Source organism: Herpailurus yagouaroundi, unplaced genomic scaffold (assembly GCF_014898765.1).
Source record: "Herpailurus yagouaroundi ecotype Mexico unplaced genomic scaffold, PumYag 162, whole genome shotgun sequence".
Lineage (NCBI taxonomy): Eukaryota > Metazoa > Chordata > Mammalia > Carnivora > Felidae > Herpailurus > Herpailurus yagouaroundi.
In genome coordinates, this window is record NW_024412403.1 from 32,332,282 (window position 1) to 32,354,479 (window position 22,198).

The 22,198-nt window shown below is 37.2% G+C and overlaps 1 protein-coding gene across 9 annotated transcripts in view; it reads right to left on the reverse strand.

Annotated features, from left to right (window-relative positions):
* Nucleotides 1–22,198, reverse strand: part of ROBO1 (roundabout guidance receptor 1) — a 1,150,898-nt gene that overhangs the window by 28,068 nt on the left and 1,100,632 nt on the right. For 5 of the 9 annotated variants that reach the window (XM_040484208.1, XM_040484214.1, XM_040484207.1 and 2 more), the window contains 7 exons: nt 21,585–21,611; nt 19,917–19,959; nt 12,986–13,140; nt 9,856–10,191; nt 7,875–7,982; nt 5,049–5,193; nt 1,631–1,879 (listed from right to left, as the gene is read on the reverse strand). In XM_040484208.1, the coding sequence (XP_040340142.1) occupies nt 1,631–1,879; nt 5,049–5,193; nt 7,875–7,982; nt 9,856–10,191; nt 12,986–13,140; nt 19,917–19,959; nt 21,585–21,611 (1,063 nt within the window). The remainder of the gene's footprint in view (nt 1–1,630; nt 1,880–5,048; nt 5,194–7,874; nt 7,983–9,855; nt 10,192–12,985; nt 13,141–19,916; nt 19,960–21,584; nt 21,612–22,198) is intronic. The other 4 variants (XM_040484209.1, XM_040484212.1, XM_040484213.1 and 1 more) reach the window with 3 other exon arrangements.

Here is a 22,198-nt window from a genome sequence, read left to right on the forward strand (position 1 = left end):
ACAGAAGCAAAATGGTAGGAATCAGAATGCAGTGGGCTGAAGTGTGAGGCAGAGTTCATTAAACAGCCCTATGGAGTAGAAGGGGAGCAGATAACTAGAATAGGAGGCTAAGAAAGGGGAACATTGAAAAGCAGTAGGATTAACAGTGAAGAGAAAGAAGAACCCACGGAAGAGGAAGAAGCTGGAAAATCAGGGTAGATAAAAGGTGAACTGATTGTGATTGATTTGAGGAAGGTGGAGAGGATAACATGAACACGAGAGAAGGAGTTTACTGGGAAGAAGTTACTGTGTGTCACTTATAACACAGAGGAGAATGGTGGGGAAACAGGTGATCTGAGAGAATGGAAGGAGGATGCTGAGAGATTTCAGGACTCAGAGCCTCCATGAGCCTCTCATGTGCTTCAAAAAAAGCAGTGGAGATGGTCTGTGACCTTAATAGGGAAAGAGACATCTTATTTGTTCTCATTCTCCATGAGGTTTCAAGGGTTAACACTATTAAAGGCAAATGTATGGCAATCTAAATTCCCCCTTGTGACACAGAAGAAGGCTTAACTACCTCCTTTATTTTAGAGAGTATATGATTTGAATTTGGTAAGAACCTCTTACTGATAGAATAATTAATAAACATTGCAAATTCTATTTTAATCTACAGAATTCAAGCAGTATAAATCAGAATGCATTATTTATTCAAGCAAATTGAAGGACGATCTTCTGAGGCAAATAATATACTCAGTTTCGAATGATATTAGGAATACAGAAAGTTTTGTGAATATATATATACACAAATATATATGTGTGTGAAATATAATGTCTCAAGGGTAATGAAACAGTACAAACAAAATCATCAACAATGAGAGGAGCTAACATGATGCAGTAATAGCTTTTACGTGGTAGAAATGACAAGTGAAGTATTTATTTGTGTATAACAAAAATGTATTGATTGGCAATGCTGAATTTTGGTTAAAAAAATCCAACACACACACACACATGCACGCACGCGCACACACACACACACACACAATTTAGTAAACTGGACAAAAGGACTCCAACCTAATATTTCAACCAAAATAAGGGTATCTAAGATCAAAGCAAAATGAATATACTAAACTCCTTTTGCAACATTACAGACAGGAGGGAACAAATCACTATGCAGACTTAACTTAAAAAGACAGGAGAAAATCTTTCCACAGTCCAAAGCAGTGACTTACCCATGCATAAGGAAAACTAACATGCAAAAACAGGCATCATCAATAAAATGCTCTAAGAGTAGCAAGCCATATATATATATATATATATATATATATATATATATATACACACACACACACACACACACACACACACACACACACACACACCACATGCTCTCCATGTGCTTACGAATGCAATTATCATAAGTGGGTGAGTAGTAACGCACATTATTTTATGGTTGCAAGTTCACTGGGATCAATTAATCTAATGTTCTGGTCAACACTACTACTTGATATGTTAATTACTGGGGCTTACTGCATGACGGTACTGGGAAAAAGGCTATGTGACATGAAAATTACTCCATATAATAGCGTTCTCCAAATGCCACTTCAGAGTGGAAATTATCTGATTTGTCAGCAAAAGGCTAGTGACAATGTACCTCCTATCGGGTTGGTGCTGCATGTGGCCAATCTCCTCAGGGCAATCCTGTAACATGGGCTGGAGTTCTTCTTGTGGAGACGGGGTCAGTGTCGCAGTGGACTGATGGCTGTAAGACACAGCAGCTGGAGAAGAAGCTGCTCCCCGTACAGGGGGGGTGGGGCCTCGTTCATCTTCCTCCTCTTCCAGTTCGTCCTGTTGCAAATACATCCTGGCTGGTGGCACGGGACATGGCATTTCTTGGTCATAACTAAAAAAACAAATCATAAGCACAGCTGGATTTACTGCAGGCTATTCAAAGGAATTATTTGCATAGTTAGTGGAATGGTCAGCTTCAAAAAAAATTTTTTTTAATCTGAACGTTGTGAGCCATGTTAAGGGATTATTGTTAAAAAAAAAAAAACAAAAACAGTTCACGGGGCACCCGGGTGGCTCAGTCGGTTGAGCACTGGACTTCAGCTTGGGTCATGATCTCGCAGCTCATGGGTTTGAGCCCAGCATTGGGCTCTGTGCTGCCAGCTAGGAGCCTGAAGTCTGCTTTGGATTCTGTGTCTTCCTCTCTCTCTCTCTCTCTGCCCCTTCCCCACTCGTGCTCTGTCTCTCTCTCCTTCAAAAATAAATAAACATAAAAAAAAATAGCTCGCTATCATAAAGGTTTGCAAATGCTACATATAATATTTTTCTCTGAGTGATTACAATTTGCATTAGCATATTATAGGCTCTGAGAAGTCATGCAATAAAGAAATCTCTTTAATGCAGTTAAACTTGGTACTTCTTAAATGTGGTTTACTTATTGTATGCTCCCACTTCAACATGATCTCTAAAAGACTCAGGGGGTGGTCCTACAGATGACCCAGAGATGATAGGTTAACCTCTGAGAAAAATTACGCTTGAAAAATCCTTTCCTGAAAATCCACCTTTTCTCTGAAATTATGATAGATCACTATTGCTTCAGTTGAGCACAAAATGGAGTAGTTGGCTTGCATTTAGGATATTGAATAAAAAACACAATAAATAAAATAGTCAATAAACAATAAAATGCCCCACTACTCCTCTGCTAGAGCTGTGTGGAAACTCTAGATGGATCTGGGAAACATGTCTTTCTCTTTTCTCCAACCCCAGGGCAAATGGTTATTGATTCGGATGGCAGTAATTTACTGCATTATATAAACTGTGTTGATGTTACCCCTCTCTTTCATTCATTCTCCACCACCTGCCTTGTTCACCTGAACTCAGGAAACATGATGCTCCCATAACATGATTTCTTTGTATCTTCCTTTATTTTACCAATCCCACTACCTCCCTTTGACATCATTTCTATGTTTCCTGTCTCAACAAGTAACAGCAATTTGTTCACTTCTCGAAACTAAAAATCTTGTAGTCATCTTGACTTATTCCTCTCTCTCTCTTCTACCTTGAACTGTTCCCTGGTTCATCTCTGTTTCATCTCTAAAAATCTCTAGAATCTATTACCTTTCTAAAATCTGTTGTATGTGCTACTGCAATAACCATTTAATCGATCTCCTTGTCTCCAGTCGCTCTATCCTTCTGAGTCCTCACATTGCTTCCAAAATTACTTTATTATAATACACATCACTCTCAGATCATTCATTTGCTGCATAGTAATAAATGGCTCTCTAATTGACTAGAGAGAAAAATACTAATACCCAAACAAGACATTCCAGTACCTGTAATCTGGCTTACACCTGCCTTCCCAGCTTCCTCTCCTTCCCTCCCATTGTTTCATCTTTGTCCTCCAGGAGACCACATCTCTGTGTGGTCCCAATGTCCATAAAACCCCTCCTCTTGATTGAGAACTGTATCATTTGTCCAAGTCAAGAACAAAGCCAGCAGATCAGGAAATCTCCATTCTTCCCACATACAATCAGTCTCTCCCTTTGGGGCACCATTTCATCTTACAGGCTTTTAAAAAACTATATCCACTTATTTCATTTTAGTCCATTATATGGTGGATTAAAATGGCAATACATGTTGTTAATATAGCCCAGAAAATGAATTTTTATAAAAATAGTCAATCCTGATTTTTTTTGTAGATTCCATACTTGCAAATTCACCTACTTGCTAAAATTTATTTGTAACCTCAAAGTCAATACTTATGGTGAAAAATCTGAGTCACTCTACCTTCTTGTTTCAGCTTTCATACTGTAACAAGTATCCTTTCTACAGTCTATGTAGTGCCACATTATTCTCAACTGTTTGCTCTATATTGATAATTTACCTGTTTAAAGTAGCCTCTGTGATCTAGTGCTCCTAAGTGCAAAAGGCTATGACGTGCCCTAACAGAGAAAATATGTACATTAGATAAGCTTTACCCAGGCAGGACCTATAGCACTATTGGCTGGGAGTTCCATGTAAATGAATCAATGATACATATTACATAAGGTGTCTTGAAACAAAAACACACATAAAACAAGATTATGTATGGATCAGATGACAAAAATGCATGGCCAGGGACTTGCAGGAACCTATCCCTGTATTTCCCCTAGGAGTAATGGCTCAGTATTTGCTAATTAAATGACTGGAAAAAGAAAGGTACGGAGGCTTTGTTTCTTGGCATACATGGAGGAGTAAAACTACTTTTTTGTGGAGAATGAAAGAACAGCATCTTTATGTTTACAGGAGTCACTAAAAATACAGTAGTTTCAGGTAGATTTCATATTTTTTTGTTAATTATCTATGTCACATGAGTCCTCCTCCATTGACTATACAAATGAGGCACCAGCTTTGCTTTTTTAGGAGGAATGATGTCCAGTTCTACAGAATCTGCAGTGAGAGCAAAGCACATCAACTTCCTCATCACTGTCCTATGATTATTTACACTTGTTAAAACCTTGTGAGAGACAATTCAGGAAGTTTAAATTCCCACAGTGTTCAGCATAATGTGATAATATCTAGGAACGAACAAAATTTTTCAGGATACCTTAGCTGCGGTACACATTCACACATTTATTTTATGAAAATTCAAGAATATGCAACGGAAATTTTGATATTTAAAAATGACAAAATCATGACGGTGTATATCATGATATATACGTATGTGATCTTCTATATGTTTATACATTCATGATTATATATGTCAGTTATATCTCTATAATGTAAAATATATATGCAAATTGTATGTGCGTGTATGTTCATGACTCGTAATTCTTAGTTCCAAAAGAAGCTTCTAGGGCACAAATTCCTTTTTTTTTTTTCTTTTTTTTTCTTTTTTTTTTCTTTTTTTTGGCAGCACTGAGGATGTTTTCCAAGCCCTCCTGACATAGTAGCATTGTTTTCTCCAAGACAAATGTTCCTGGACCTTAGGGATGTCTTCCCTTGGTGATCTAGTTTAATAATTACTCACTATGGGTTTAAGGAGCGAGACTTTCCACGTACATTTGTTCTGAAATTCTTCTTACCTTTCATCTACAGAAATGCTGTACTCTTCACTATTGCTGTGAGGTGGAGGATGTGCTGGGGGAGGAGGAAGCAGGTCTGCCCAGTTCATGCCACCCTGTTTTGGAACTTTGGGTGTCCGTGCCCCTTTCTTGTGCCCTTGACTCCCTTGAAAAGAAAGAAAACCCAAGTCTTTTACTTCTGGCCTTGAAGATTTTTCTCTTACCCACAGGTGAATTATTACCTGTAAATATGATCTTATAATTCATATATATATGAGCAGGTAAATATGCTTTTCTTCATTCATCTTAATAGAACTTTGTACAACAGAACATGCAAAGGATTGCCAAGTTTAACTGCAAAATAAATAGCGAAAAAGCAATAAAGCCGTAAATGAATTTTACAAGTCATATCGTTAATAGTGATCTTCTTACAGCAATTAATTGCATTATGGATTATCACCTAAAACAAATGAGCTGTAGACATATTTTCTGAAGTGCCTTTCTATTATTTAATTGCTGGAACCTAAAATACAATATGATACAGATACGATCTATTAGAGTTCCACTGTTGCATTAAATCACTGAATATATATAATTTGTACTTGTCCATTGAAATGTTTCAGGCACAATGAAATTACTAGTTTTCGTCAGAAAGGCAGGTACAGATGAAAATTATTGCTGGGAGAACTAATATAACTAACAACAAAAGAAGCAGAGAAGTGATTTTTAAAAAGGATAGAAGTGTTTTTAGCCACACTTTCTATAAAATTGTGGCTTAGAGTAAAATGATGTTGCTTGAACATTTACAGTAGTTTGAAATAGCCCAATTATTCAAGTGCCCAGTGTGCTGATTTTAGATTTGGCATATTCTTTAAACACAGGTAAACGTACATTTTAGAGTACTCATTTTAAAATAGTTTTGGGTCAAAAGATACTTGGGGATAAAATAATCTTTATCTTCCTCCTCCAGTATGATACACTTTAGATGCTTATGGAAATTATAGATGATGAGCCTATAATTGTTTTCTCACAAGATCCCCAAAATCAGTGAGTTTTATTGGTCTTTTTAGTTTTAACCTCTCTGAAAGAGTTCCAAGTTACATGGTGCATGAGACAGGTCTTAGTATATTCAATGACCCTTACTTTTTTCAAGTCTTTTGGGGATTTTCAGTCCAATGACTGATGTTTGTTAAGCCAGAATTTCTTGAACGGGTATGTTATTGTACCAAGTGTGGGCCAAGGGACTGGCTGTTATTGATAAAATATGACTGCCAGGCCTCTGCATGTCTGTGACCATTCTCTCTTCCTCCACTCAGCTGTATCAGAATGATCGTGCAGTCATCATGGACTTGACCATAACCAGTGCCTTCCTCTTGATTTCGTGGCGAACATCTACTCTAGCTAGTCCGTCTGTCCTAAGATGCCTAAAATTACATATTTTTCCTACACGTCACTTGCTTGCTTCATTCTTTTCCCTAATTAACACTAAGTTATACATCTTTGTATCTTTTTACCAAATATTCACAGAATACAGTGAATAATAAATAGCAGCAGAAAACCAGGATCTAGATATCTAAGCTCTAAGCTGAAATATGGAGAAAGTCAATTTAAAATTAATAATATAGAATCATGTTTTTCCCCCATTAAGATATGATTTTTCTCTTTAGGTGGCTAAGAATTCAAAAATGAAATGGCATGAAATATCAAATATTAAAATATTTCCTATGGTTTTCCCAAGAGTAGATCCTTAAAACAGTTCCTGTTAATTCGAGGTTTATTTCCTTAAAGCAAAAATACTTAGTGAGATTTTATTTGTTAAAAAAAAAAAATCAAACAACACATAGTAGAATAAGAGTAGCTCTAAAAAAGGGAAAGAGGTATTTCTATGCTCCTTTAATTCAAATAGGAATAGTTTCAATCAGTGACAAAATGCAGGCTTAAAGGTGTGAAATCGGCATGCCTTAGTCAAGGGAAAATGATAAAATGCAAAGGTCATATTCATTGCACAAGAAGAGAAGAGACACTGGCTAAAAGCATCTAGCATCAACTTCAATCTGGGTATTGGGAGGTGATATTTCTACCCTCTCCTGGAGAAACATATGAGTCAAGATCAGTTGGTTTTGTTCTCATCATGGTGTGACTTGCCACATGTTAGTTCTATTAATGAACCACCTTTAATTAGAAAAACAGGACTTAAGTACCAGCAGATTCCCATCTGCAATCCCTATCAGGCAAACAGCTGGCAAGCAGCTGCAACAGCATGAAGACCACAGGGAAGGGCTGCGTTGTGGCTTCCAAGGCACTTACACACTTCACTTGGGAGATCGTTTTACGAGGCTTTGGAGCAAGAACTGAGGGATAGTAGAGAGATTATAAACTGAGGCAGGTTCCTATTGTCCCTAGATCTCATGCTATTGTCTCTTAGACTTGTGAATGTGCTCAAGTGTACTTGGATTTTATGTGCTTTATAGCCTGTTTCAAATGGTAACAAATTTAGCAGATTAACTATATGTCCAATGCTTTTAGTTTATCTTGGCCAAGGGCAAAAAAAAAGTTTCAACTGCCTTTCAAGTCTAGTCCATGCTTCTGGCTTTATAAAAGTTCATTAACAAGGACGAGAATAAGATCCTTAATCTTCATTACAAAATGTAACATATAATGGTTTAGTGAACGGACTGTCTCTCAAATTGCAGCGATAAGACCGATGCCTGAAAAATTTCAAATTATATATAGTGATTAAACATGCCATATGTGTATATCAGTTGATTCGCATTCAATTTGTAATCCTGGAAGATATCATCTTTTTAAAAGGAGAGATTGCCTTTCTCTTTGGTTCTCCATACTTACCAGATGTACTACTGCCCCGGTCTGAACTGTTGTAAGATCCTCCTGTATTCTGGTCGTATGACTGGTTGTATGGGATAGTTGGAGGAATTGTGTCATTTGCTCGATAATCTAGACATTTCAGATGGAAAAAAAAAAGAAAAACAACAGTTTTACTTTCTCTTTGAGGCCTTAGTCATTAACCAGCAATTAGGCTTTTAAGTTAATATGTTGAGCATTTTCTAAGTTGTATGTAAGTCTAAAGGAGGAAAAGTCAAGAAAGATAGGCACGTTTCCTTTAAGATTTATAAAATACAGATTCTTTGCATCATCTCCTTTATATAAATCAGACTAAACACAGGTATGAACAAATCATGAGGGACGATTTCTTCTCTTTAAAATATTTTCAAATCAGCTAAGGCAGAAATCAGAATTGCTTCACTTCTTAACTTTAAAAATGTTAACAACAAAATAATTTTAACCCTTAGAAATCAGGAAGGTACCATGTCTGCAAATCATTTAAAAAATTTAGAATAAAAAAAACCCCATGAAACCTGTCAGCAAGATTATACCTAATAAAAAAAAAAAACATATCCATGATAAGAAAACAAAGTATCTCAATCTGCCACAGGAATGCTTCTGCTTACTTAGGCAAAGGTAAAAATCCAAATGATAAATTTGCTACTGGAATGTACTGAGTCATAATCTGTCAGTTTAGTTGCATTCCAGGGTCTTTACTACAGTTGACATACCAAGTCTGTTACAAGCAGTATAAACAATAAAAAAGAGCTCTGAAATATTTGTTTAGAGGACTGTCAGAGCCTTCCAAAGTCCACAGTAAAGCCATATACTAAGGAAGAGTAATATAACAATAGCTGTAATTCCCACTGTAAATGACAGGACTTCAGAAACTGTCTTCTCCACCTTTGCCAGCCTTTGTCATGATCTTGTACAAGAGTCTTAACAAATATTTACCGAACTGGATTTTTATGCCAATCAAGTGTTTTTCTTAAACTTAGAAAAAAGCTGGATGACTCTACCGTTAAAATATACAACACTAACTTGAACAAACAGAATATTTCTCAAAGTTACCTTTTTGTAATCTCTGACTGTCATACATTTTATTTTTGAAGAAAATGGTCACAACTCAAGGCTAAAGAAAATAAACCTGTGGCTCTAATTTTCTACAATAAAAGGTATCATTTACCTGGACACCTGTGCAAAATTGCCCTGATCTATTCATATTAGAGGATTTCTTTTTTTCCCTAGAGGTAGAACTTTGCAAGTCACTGCTATTAAAACAGTAGCCTATAGGACTACAAAGAAATCAAATACATACCTCTTCCAATGCACACACATACTATAATAGAGAAACATCCCCCTCAGGCTATGAAATACTATTCTGCTGCTACCAGTTAACACAACATTTATCTTAGGTTCTATCCTGACAGACTTCAATCAAGTCAACCAAAAAAAAAAAAATGTAGGCTCTAAACCCATACAGTGTAGCAGTCTTAGTAACCACACGAGGTAGGAGAAATCCAACAAACTGAACCACTTCTCCAGCTCAAGCTTAATTTAATTTTTTTTTCTTCAGTTGGATATAAAAATGCCATTCGTTTATATGACCATATAGAAGCAATTATCTTCCATTCTCCAGTGGAAAGAATGGGATAGTCTATTTATTTAAAATGTGAGGTATTGTGACGGTTGTACATCTGCCTTATGAATAAAAGATTGCGCCAAGCAATCCCTCACCTACGATTAAATTTGAATTAATCTCAAAACCATTTGAAAATAGTTATATATTATTATAAAATCAATTTTCCAAGGTTATTGTTGTGCTAATTAACTCTTTGACACTGGAAACTTTGAAGACAAAGACTTAAGGAACTGTGAGTAACAAAAAGAAGATTTCACTTGCTCGTCCCAGAGAAGTCTGGACATGTAGTGCTGAAGGGTTAAGGGGACCAAGAAAGAAAAGCATGGGAATAAAGCTCTTCACCTTTGTTCAGTTTGTTTTGCTCCATGATGTTATACTGAATTGGTGCCACTTCCTGTTTCTGCTGTCCGGGTGGCTTCCAGTGCTTCTCGCTGGGGTCCCCACTGCCATTGTTCATGTTGTTGCTGAGGTTGGACTGGATGAGCTGGGTGGTGGCGTAAGGAGTGGGCTGCCCTGATGGATTGACAAAACGCCCATCCTTCAGATTTGGGCTATTGAAGGTTTTCATCTCATTGATTTTGTTACTAAGGTCCACATCACCATAAACAGTTGACTCAGGGAGCATCAGATTTGTTTGTTTGTTATCCAGTTGGTTGTTATAATTTGCTATACAATCAGCTATGTGCAACGGAGAGGAAAAGGAAAAAGTCATTCTGCATGGTTATTCGTTTTAAATTTCTTTGTAAGTAGCTTCGTGAGTCGCAATAAAATTGTTATGTAAAGTCAAAATGGGCTTAATTAAGATCAATAGAAAGGGCTAAATATTCATATGTCCTTTCTAAAGAAGGCAATTAAAATCTGAGGAAATGAGAGAGGGCATAGAGAAATTATATAGAGACAAAATAATTTTGAACTTTTGCTAGTGCTATGTAGTAAATGTTCATCCGATTTAAGATAGTTTTCTTTTAACAACCCCCGTAATAGTATGTGCCAAATTTATATTTTCTAGTCTGGAGTTACCTATCTGAAGGTACTAGTTAGTTGTTGAAACAATAGAACAACACATGTATGTTGAGAATCCAAACAAAGGGGGAAAAAAAAACCACTCTGCCTACACAGCAAAGAACTTGAGATTTTAATATTTTATGAAGTAACTCTACTCAAAAAATATAAGGAAGAAAAGTAAAGGGATAGGTAAATAGTGTTTAGGATAGTTTTATTAGTTCTTCTCTTGGTCATATAGGGTAATTGTTATCAAGGAAGGATGTTATATAATCATTTTTTCATGGTATTATAATGATACCCCAAGAAGTATAAAATGACAGTAATGATGACGAAATGAAGCCTAGGTGACCAGGCTAATGTAATCAAAGAAAACCTGAAATAATATCTAATATGTCTGCTTTTCAATTTCCCTCTAATTTTCTCTTTGTTGAAATATTAGAAAATGAAATAATTGATACATATAGAAATATTTAAAGCCCACAGTTGAAAATATTAAAACAGCAGGAAGAACTACAATCATAATTTAAAATTAAAACATTTTTAAGTAAAAAAAGTTGTTAAGTTACAATGGTTAAAAATACCATTATTTAATTCATGTAATTCATAGCAGCACTAACATTAACAGCTCACCTTAAAGATTAACAATCACCTTAAAGATTGGTTTTCGGCTGGATAACTTGAGGATAAATTATCAAGGCTGCTACTAAAGATGTAAATGTGGATATAATCTTAATAAAAAGGTGCAACTTCTCTATAATACTCAACTCAACTACTCTGCATTTTAACAATAAATGACCCGGGAACAAGAATATTTGACTCACCTGGCCCTTAGTAATTCTAAATCTAATTTCTAAGTATAAAGTTTTATTGAACAGTGGTTAAGAAATATTATTAAAATCCATACAGTTTTGCCAATTTCATTTCTCTTCACCAATCTTTCTAAATGAGTGTGATTCCATAGAATTCAATGAAATGATGGACATGTTCTATTCTACATTGTTCAATATGGGAACCACTACACGCATGTGCCTACTGAATACTTGAAACGTGGCTGGTGCAAATGAGGAACTGAATTTTAAATTGCATTTTGTTCAATCTAAATTTAAATAGCCAACTGTAACTAGAGGCTACCATACTGGCCAACACAGCTCTACATATTAATTTAAATGAGTTTTGTCATCTTTTGTCTCCTAAAGGGCTGAGAACAGTCTTTCTTTTATTTGCAATCATGTGAGCCCTATCTGTACAACTAGAATATGGGCCCTTGGAGAACAGGGACACGGTCACATGGATATGTCAAGTCCATAGCCATATCCAATGGAGACTGTGGACTTGTTCTAAGGTTAAACATACAGACTGCTCTACGATTTGTTTTTTTATGGTACATGACATCTTCACTTACATGCCATCTTCTATATCCCTTTTTCTTAGTCCCATGGGTTATTTTACTTCTATACTCCTATGTTTTGATTCTTTATAATTATATTAGTATTTCCCATATGGTGAATTTTGAAGGTTTTCATTTTGTTTTGTTTTGTTTTGTTTTTTTGGTAAGAACTCCGTAATTTTCCATTTATTCCTTCAGATATTTCATACTCTATATCTATAATTGAAAGTCATGTTTTAGCATGAAACCTTTGTGAATTTACTCGCATATTTCTGAACCAAAAACACATAGTATAAAGTAAATTTATGCATTCACACCTCCAAAAGATATGTATTTCTCATATCTTCAGCATCTACTTCTATATGATAAAAATCTGATTTGGAATTTCAGTTAAATTTCATTTAAAATTCTTTATTACTGTTGTACAGTTGCTATTATTTTTGTTACTGCTATTAACGACTTTAGTTCACTCTATGGGCGCCTGGGTGGCTCAGTCAGTTAAGCACCCAACTTCGGCTCAGGTCATGATCTCACAGTTTATGGGTTCAAGCCCTGCGTTGGACTCTGGGCTGACAACTCAGAGCCTGGAGCCTGCTTCAGATTCTGTGTCTATCTCTCCTTCTGCTCCTCCCCTGCTCGTGCCTTTTCTCTGTGTCTCTCAAAAAATAAATAAACATTAAAAAAAAAGAATTTGGTTCACTTTAACTATACATTTATAAACATTTTGACCTGTTTTATTCCCCAAATCTTGAAAATAATTAAATAACTGTAATTGTAACTACATACATCCTCATAAAGATGAATGCTTCATACAATTTAATTTTTCCTCATTTGCTATCTACTCTAGGGTTTATATTCTCCATTCTCCCAGGCTTTCTGGGAAACCCTGGTGGACGGTGAAGTGTGGAGATAGAGGGATGAAGACAATATACAGCCAGGGTAATCTGCTAGGTAATAGACAACATTTTATAAAAATGTGGATCAATTTTTCCTTCCCAATGTAGGAAGAGGGGAAGAAATCTATCTTCTTGTGGCCAGTTCTGGTGCTTATACATCTCGAACGGTCTCTGCATCTCTAACCTGGGCGACTGTAGGTGGTCAGGTTGCTATCACTGTTACCATTGGCTGCAGTGCAGCAAGTGATGGAGCAGTCATTGTGACTGTTGCCAGTATTAGGCCATGTGTCGGCCAGCCATGGCTGTGTGGCAGGTTCACCGATGTTCAGAAGTCCTGGCCTGAAGGAAGAATATATACATATATAAGCACATGTTTTACAAATAGCAAATATCATTTCCTATTCAAACTTCCAACAAAGTCTCCATCTCATTATCCTCACAAATAACTTGGTCAACTAGGATGAATGATATAGTCGTTCCTTTTATGTCACAGACAAGATAACTATAATGTGATGGAATGTCCTGGGGTGTCCCTCAGTTAACATGGCTGTAACTTTGTAAACTGGCTCAGTTGGGCCTCAGACTTAAGATCCTGTACCATTTGCAATGCTCTCCTTTATTCACAGTGACTAGAAATCAAACATGGAAGCTAAAAATACAGATACATATATCTTTTAGTGTTTTAGCTGCTTAAAGAATATTATAGGTGAGGCACTTTGCATTTCTTCCTTTTCTTGACCCATTAAAAAATCATGATTCTTCTTACGACTTCATTAAAAAACGGAACAAGCGCCTTTACTTAGACAACGGATCCTTCACAAGAAGCACATTTGCATAGTTTTCTTCAAAACCATGTTTCAGGAACAGAGTTGGAGGCTCTGTGACATTTTGCAGAGAGCCTCCTCAATGTTTCAGTGCACAGTTCTGTAAGCCTGTCAAGAGTTTCTGATGGTGACAATGTAAAACGCCATAAATTCCTACATAAACAAAGGAACGCTACTGAATTAAATCTGGTAAAACAAAAAATGTCCATTAGAAGAAATAGTGTTCGTGTCTTTTTTGGCACAACAGATGTTAATGCTCTTTCACTGTGCATTGGGAAAACCTAGCACAACAATGGTTATTAATGGAAGCCCTGTACCACTAGCATCAGAGACGTAGAGTTGAAGAATGCCCTTCCAGGGGCGCCTGGTTGGCTCAGTTGGTTACACGTCCGACTTCGGCTCACGTCACGATCTCAGGGTTCGTGAGTTTGAGCCTCGCATCGGGCTTTGCTGTCAGCACAGAACCCACTTCAGTTCCTCTGCCCCCCCTTCCCCCCACATAAAAATAAATAAATAAACTTAAAAAAAAAAAAGAGTGGCATTCCTGATGTCCTTTTCCAACATTGACTCTGACTGATAACTCAGCAAAAGAGGTGATGGTGCCTGGTGTGGGGTCAGATCCACCATAATTGGACTGGCAGTGAGATGCTGCAAACATTTTCTTCAGGGTTTCGTTTTCTTTGTTGAAATGACATCACCATGCATCTCATTTACCTGCGAAGCAAGAACCTGACACTTCACCCTCCATGGTTTCATGACACAGAGGAACTGAGGAAACTTACTACGTACGTGATGGGTATTTGAAGAATAATTCACTCCAAATGAAGAACATGGATTTATCATTTATACGTCTGTATACACACGTATGTGTGCATATGGGTATATGTATCTGTCATAAAAACGAATATTTGCTCTTTGTTTACAACGAGTGACATCTTGTTCTGAGTTCTTCACACATATCAACTCATTTAATTCTTAGAACTACCTAGTAGTTACTACTATTATCCAAAGTTTACAGATGAGGAAACTCCTCAGACAGAGGTTAAGGAACTTGTGTATAGCTTTGGGAATTGAGTGGGTGACAGGGCTGGGATCAAACCCAAGTACTCTGGCTCTAGAATCCACACTCAAATCCCAGATACTATAAACATACATAGTGGGGCATGCTGAAATTTCCCAAAGTCCTTAAACATTCACATAAAAGACTGAGTGGGGTAAATGTCTGCAGTCTTGAAATTCAAAATAACCGCTGTTAAAATTGAGCAAACATACTAGTAACATTGTTGATAAAAACGCTTTGAAGAGGAATTTTGCTGAGCTGTGGAAATTAAAAACATTTAAATGCAAGCTGTATCAAAGATATCTGGAGCCTTTGAAATAGTTGTTGGGTATAGAAATTCTGCATCTAGTCAACTTTAACTTTCCTTATTTTATTTTCTCTTGAACTTAAACCTTGTCACTATAGAAGTTATTAAAAATAAATTTCCGTATTTGACACTGTAGAGATATTATGGGTCTAGTGTATGGGTCAAGTGGAAATTTTTCAGCCGACTTCTATGTTTCAAAAGGAGTAGACAAGGGGCGCCTGGGTGGCGCAGTCGGTTAAGCGTCCGACTTCAGCCAGGTCACGATCTCACGGTCCGTGAGTTCGAGCCCCGCGTCAGGCTCTGGGCTGATGGCTCGGAGCCTGGAGCCTGTTTCCGATTCTGTGTCTCCCTCTCTCTCTGCCCCTCCCCCGTTCATGCTCTGTCTCTGTCTGTCCCATAAATAAATAAAAACGTTGAAAAAAAATTAAAAAAAAAAAAGGAGTAGACAATATTTATGATTCCTCAGGAAAGTACTTTTAAAGTGAACATTTTTATATCATCATAAACTCAAAGAACTTTCCATATGTATGGGTGACTTCCAACAGGAAGTAGGATTAGCAATTCACCTTCTGGCTTTGGTTTAACTTGTATTTAGAATACTAATTATTTGGGGAAGAAGGTGAAGCATAGATTATTGACCCATAATGAATCTTAAAATGCCATGTGTATATTTCAGTGGGGTCTGAAAAAGTCAAGGTCATATGCCACTACTATGGTAAGGGTGTTAGGGTCTTGTTAAACTACAGATCTCATAGGCTATTTTTCTGCATTTAAGATGATCCAGTATATATGAGGCAGATGTAGCTGCCCAACAATAAGAAATTAAGCAGAAGCAAAACTCAGTTCTGGTTACAGTAATTAAAATGTGTCTACAATACATATTTTTACCTCATACTATTAGATGTTGTATTTTCACACTAATAAGTTGAGTTTTGTTTATTTCTTCCTTGTCTTTCAAAAGACAATATTATCAGGGAAGGGAAGACGGGGGCCTCACAGTACACGAGTGTCTGTGGACTGTCTCCTCTTTCCTTTAATAGTCTGCCAGAGTTCTGAAGTGCTGGAAGGAGCAAGGGATAGGTTGAAGAGTGGCCAGTATTTTAGAGAGAAGCAAGGCCTGAGCTCTGCTTCTTTGTCACCTCCCACTGCAAGGAAATGGTTTATTGGCATTCTCTACCTGTTTGGCTTGATTTTCTTACTCACTTCTTCAGGATTTCTCAGGTGTTCCCATGTTTATGCTGTGGTTGGGATTTTAAGTAGGGTTTTTGGAAGAGGTGACTGGAATTTTTGAGGTAGGGAAAACAAATGAATTAGAACAGCTACTTAATAGTTCTATGGTCCTCTCCTGGATCATATCACAAGCCTTTGGCCCTTTTTAAGTTGGGAAGCCAGCCGTCTCTGCTTACCACAACCCTCTTTTTCCCTTTTCTGGGAAGAGCGCAATTCACAATTTTGTGAACCAGAAAAGATTTTCGGGGTCAACCTTCTCCTTTATTATAATTTCCGTTGCAATGACTCAGCTCTGCCGTTGTGGTGGGAAAGCAGCCCTGGACAGTACATTAACAAATAAGTCTGGCCGTATTCCTATAGAACTTTATTTACAAAACAGGTGGCCAACTGGACTTGACCCAGGAGCCCTAATCTGCGGAACCCTGATATAAACAAAAGATCGCTGCAGTACCCTATGTTAGGTGCTTAACTGTGGTATCTGCACAGCACAAAAGTTCATGGAGAACACAGCAGGTGAAGCTCAGGAAACAGACATGGGAGGGCAACACATTCCAGGCTGATGAAATGAAGATATATAAGAGAATCTAACAGGGGCGAGTGGCAGGTGGGCTGACACTGGATTGTAGAGTGTGGCACTTAGACGTGGGAAACAGACCTGCAAAAACTAGAGGTTGCTGGCTTCACGTGCTATGCTGAATTTGGACTTGATATTTTAAACATGGTGGGTTCTATTAAAAGCAGGCTCTGGAACAACTTAGAGACATGATCAATATGCATTTCCAAATATCATTTTGGCTGCAATGGGCAAAGGAATAAACAGGAAGTAGTGCTGATAAACATAGATGAAGGTAGGGCTGCTGGGAGCTTTTGAGACAGATTAGGCAGGGGAGAACAAGTGTTGGATGTGAAACAGCGTTGCGATAGTGAAGGGGGTAAAAAGTGGGCTCAACAAAGGCAATGATGGATGCAGAAGAAAGGACGACTTGACATTGTGATTTGGGTGGGGCATCTGGGTGGCTCAGTGGGTTAAGCGTTGGACTCTTAATTTTGGCTCCGGTCATGATATCTCAGTTCATGAGTTCCAGTCTTGCATCGGGCTCTGAGCTGACAATGTGGAGCCTGCTTGGGATTCTCTCTCTCTGTCTCTATGCCCTTCCCCCTCTCGTGCTCTCTCTCTCAAAAGTAAATAAATAAACATCAAAAAAAAAAAAAAAGAAATTTTAACTTAGGTATCATGAACCGAATGAGGTGGGAGGGTCAGAACAGGGTCACAGAGTCTGAGATGCCTGAGGGAAACCAGTGTTTAAGGTACGGAGGTGAGAGGAGACAGTGCAGGAGTTTGGATCGCTGCCCCTTCTCTTCCCACACGGAATCGTAGAACACAGATATACATGTGCACCCACTGCAACTCCCCCTCCCCCTCCACATACATACTCTGGCTAGGAAATGAGACTTCTTCCTAAAGTACCTCTGATTCCTCTTCTGCTCTATTTGTTCCAAAGCCCTTACCAACTGCTGATACTGTAGTCCACTTTTTTAATCTTTATTATTTATCTTCTATCTCCCATACTTAATGTAAAGTTCATAAGAACAGGAATTTTTATTGACTTGCTCGCTGATGCATCCCAAGCAACTAGAACGGTGCCTGTCACATGGTAGACATTCAATAAATACGTTCGATGAATAAATACATTTAAAATTGTGTCTGTAGCTATCATTTTGAGCACGGATTCTAAGATCTTTATTTATCTGTTGCCTCTGTAATATTCCAGCATCTTTTGGGGCGCCTGGGTGGCGCAGTCGGTTAAGCGTCCGACTTCAGCCAGGTCACGATCTCGCGGTCCGTGAGTTCGAGCCCCGCGTCGGGCTCTGTGCTGACAGCTCAGAGCCTGGAGCCTGTTTCCGATTCTGTGTCTCCCTCTCTCTCTCTGCCCCTCCCCCGTTCATGCTCTGCCTCTCTCTGTCCCAAAAATAAATAAACGTTGAAAAAAAAATTAAAAAAAAAATATTCCAGCATCTTTTGTCATTTCATTCGCTATTTTGCTTTTAAAATATTTGGCATCTGAAATACAGAAGTTTCACTGTTATCCTATTTTTAAATTTAAAAGGTTACTTCTGTACGGTAATACAGCAAGCTTTCCAAATGGACAGTTAGTTCAGTTTGTTAATTTTCAGTTGATAGCTTGTAATTTCTCAGTCCTGCCATAGAAACTTGCTATTTGTAACTATGGATTCCTTCCATTAGTTCCTATTTGATAACTTGCTCTATCTAGGTTGTAAATCCATTTAGAACAACAACCAGCAATATTTTACGTGTGGGCGTGTGTGTGTGTGTGTATGTGAGAGAGAGAGAGAGAGAGAGAGAGACAGTCTGTACATGTGCCCATGTACAGAAGCTAGAGCAGCACACTTTGTGTGCTATGGTTAAGATAAAAGCGAAAGTCTACAGTCATGAACATACACATGTAGAGAGCTGGTTCTATAATCAGGCCGTCCAGATTTATCCACGAGAGAATGTTGTGATGCCCAGCGGCTGTTTCATGACTATCTGGGCTACAATTTAGATGGAATTCTCCTGGATGCAAAACCAGGCTCTGGTTTAATTCCTGAATCAAGTGAATTTCTTCCTTATGAAGACCTCCTAGCTTTCAGTCTTTCAGGGACTGGCTTTGTTTCACAGGAATGAAAACAGCAAGCTAGCATGGGTACCTGGGAAGAAAAGGTTAGCCCTCGATACCAAAATTTGTGCAGCACTGGTTAAAGGTGATCAGAGGTTTTTTTAAAAATCATTCTTTGTCATACACTAAATTCAGTAATTTTGTCATCAGATGGTATGTTTCTTGGGATTTTTTACTCGTTTTTGTCTTTTCCAATTCCATCCACAACATCCAACTGTGCAAAGCCGAACACCCAGTAAGTTCATTCAATTTGAATTATAAAATGGTTTTGGTTGGAAGATTTTTGTTCTTACACTTTAAGCTAGATGTTGCTGGTTTGGGGAAAAAAATCATCTTATTACAGAAAATGCAGAAGCGTGGCTCACATACATATACCTTTTTTCAGCTCTTTTAAGCTGCCTGTCACATCAATTTCTGATTTCTCTGTGAATATATTAAAGTTCACTGAATAATAATTACAAAAAATCATAAATATAGAATTGAGGTTCATTTTAATTAGAGGGAAAAAATCTCTGTATTAACAAGCTACCCAGATTTCTTTTATCTCAACATATTTTCCTGCAACGCGAGAGCTGAACTATGTTGAATTCACAACAACAAACAAACCTAACCCACAACAACTTAAGAGCAAATGCTGTGTTCAGCAGGTTTTCAAATGAACACTTTCTCTTTGATAGTATCTGTTCACTAGCTATATTTCTTAATCTTCATAAATGCCATTGCTTAATTACTTTAACTCCTTTTAATCATTCGCTAAATCATCAAGTTTGTCTTTCCCGGTTAACGTGCGCCCTCTGGTGTCCATTCACTGAGATGCAACAGCTCCAATCAACTGCTTTTGTATACAAACCAGCTTGGTTCCACAAGCACAAGCAGAATGGCATATTTCTAAAAGATTTGAACAAATTTCATCCTCAACTTCAACCTTTTATGCAAAGAAAGTGATGTCATTGAGGGAGCCAAGATGAGATACCTGGAATTTCCCTTAGGATCTACAAAACAAGCAGGATAGTTACCTCCCTCCACTGCTTACAGCTTCACCGCCTCTCTGATAAGTTACTAGAATATTACAAAAAAAAAAAGAGAGAGAGAGAGAGAGAGAAAGAAACAATTAATAGACAGGTTTATGTTTAAATATCAAAAGCTATCACATCCATGAGCATCTTTCTTAAAATGGAATATTTTCTCCCTTTCTACCTAGAAACATTACAAAAACCATCACAGAAAGTAGATTTCTGATTCAACTAATATTTTTTAAGATTGTATAACATTAAATATGTTACTCTTATTTTCTTAATGTGCCAATAAAGTTAAGAACTAAGTAAAAGCAAACTTCAGTGAACTCTTATTAAATATAACTATTATGCATTGCTATATTCCCATTCCCATAGTTTTCTACTTTAAATTATTAGATCATATGATTTCATGATTATATATATACGTATATATATATATGATTATGTATATACGTATATATATACACACGTGTATATATATATGTGTGTGTATATATATATATACACATGTGTATATATATATGTGTGTGTATATATATGTGTGTGTGTGTGTGTGTGTATATATATATATATATATATATATATACACGTGTGTATATATATAAACATATAAATACATATTTGGAATCTTAAATTTGGGGAAAAAATGAGTAGGCTATTTTCCCAGAAGAAGTACCAGAAAGACAAAGATAAATGTTCAAATAAACCTTCTCTCTCTCTCCACACAAAGATATATGTCAAGTTGTGGCAGTTAATTAATACGACCTATTTTTTCCTGTGGCTTGTAGAACCCCTTCCCATTACATTTTCATCAGACATGTGTACATATAGTGAAACTATATTTTAATGCTCTTGGAAGCATTCTCAGCCTAATGAATTATGGGTATAAAAATTTAGCAATAACAAATAGAGATTTGCACACAGTTAGGCAAGAGGTTAAGAAGATTAGCTTTTCTGTAAATACAGACACATTTTCTAAGAAGAAACATGTTTCTAAAAGCTGCCAAATTCTGCTACTTAGAAGAACTCCAAACGGGGAGTGTGTTAAGGAGAGATAACTGCTTCCAGTGATTACTTTAAATGGATTAAAACCGAGGAGGCAAGACTACAGGTACATCTTTTACTAAAAGGTGATGTGAAAGAAGAGGACCCACTTTGAAAGAAATTGAATAGAACAAAATATTAGGATTCTGACTTCAGGAAAATAAAAAGTTTTATCTTTCACATGTGCTGGGTATTTTGACTCCCTTTAAAAATGTTGATTCTGTGGACAGAGAATTGCAAGGGAGAGAAATTTTTGTTGGAAAACATAAAGGCTTAAGTTAAGGGTAAAAAAATGCACTGCCAAGTATGAAATAATCAATAAGATCATTAGCATGTTAAATCATGCTGAGGGTAGAAACAGAGTGTCTATCTAATGAAACACGTGCAAACAAGGCTAGGATGCGATGTGGAATCATGAATAAATAACTGTATTAAACGGATGAAAGGCAACACCAATCATTTCTACTTCAAATGCATGCCTGACATGAGTAAATGAAGGACCGTATTCCATTTTAAGTCCTTTCCCCCAACTACCTGCAGAAAATGAAATAAAAACAGAAACACAATAGTACAACACATGCCAAACCAACAAAGGAGAGGAGGAGGCTAAGTGCAAATATGTACCTGTTGGTGTGAAGGTAAAAGACGGGACTGAAAAATCAAAACAAAATATAAACCAGTTATTAAGCTGAAGAGAGAAAAGGAACACATCACATTAGTATAAATCAAGCAGACAGCTGAACATAAAACAAATGTAAATAACTAAGCCAGCAGTTCTGACGCTCTGATAGATGGATAAAACCAAATCTGAGGTTCAAAGAAGAGGCTTGTCTCTACAGGTACCATTTTGAAGCGTCTGGCATTCTAGTACAGCGGGGAGTCGTGCTGGGTTAGCCTGTGAATGACCCTGCATTTAGTGACAAGGATTTAGCTCCCGGCTTTAGTACAAACAGGAATCCTCTACTATTAATCATTTCTAAACATCGGTTGATGGATTCTCAAACAAGTATTATCAGGGTCTTGATTGAACCTTATCTAGAAATCTGAAAGTAAATGCTTATTAAAGTGAACTAATAGGTGGACTTAGGTATTCATTATTAAGAGAAGGAGAGAGACAGAGAGAGGGAGGGAGGGAAGGAAGGAAGGAAGGAAGGAAGGAGGGAGGGAGGAAGGGAGGAGGAAGGGAGGGAGGGAAGGGAGGGAAGGGAGGAAGGAGAGAGGGAGGGAGGGAGGGAAGG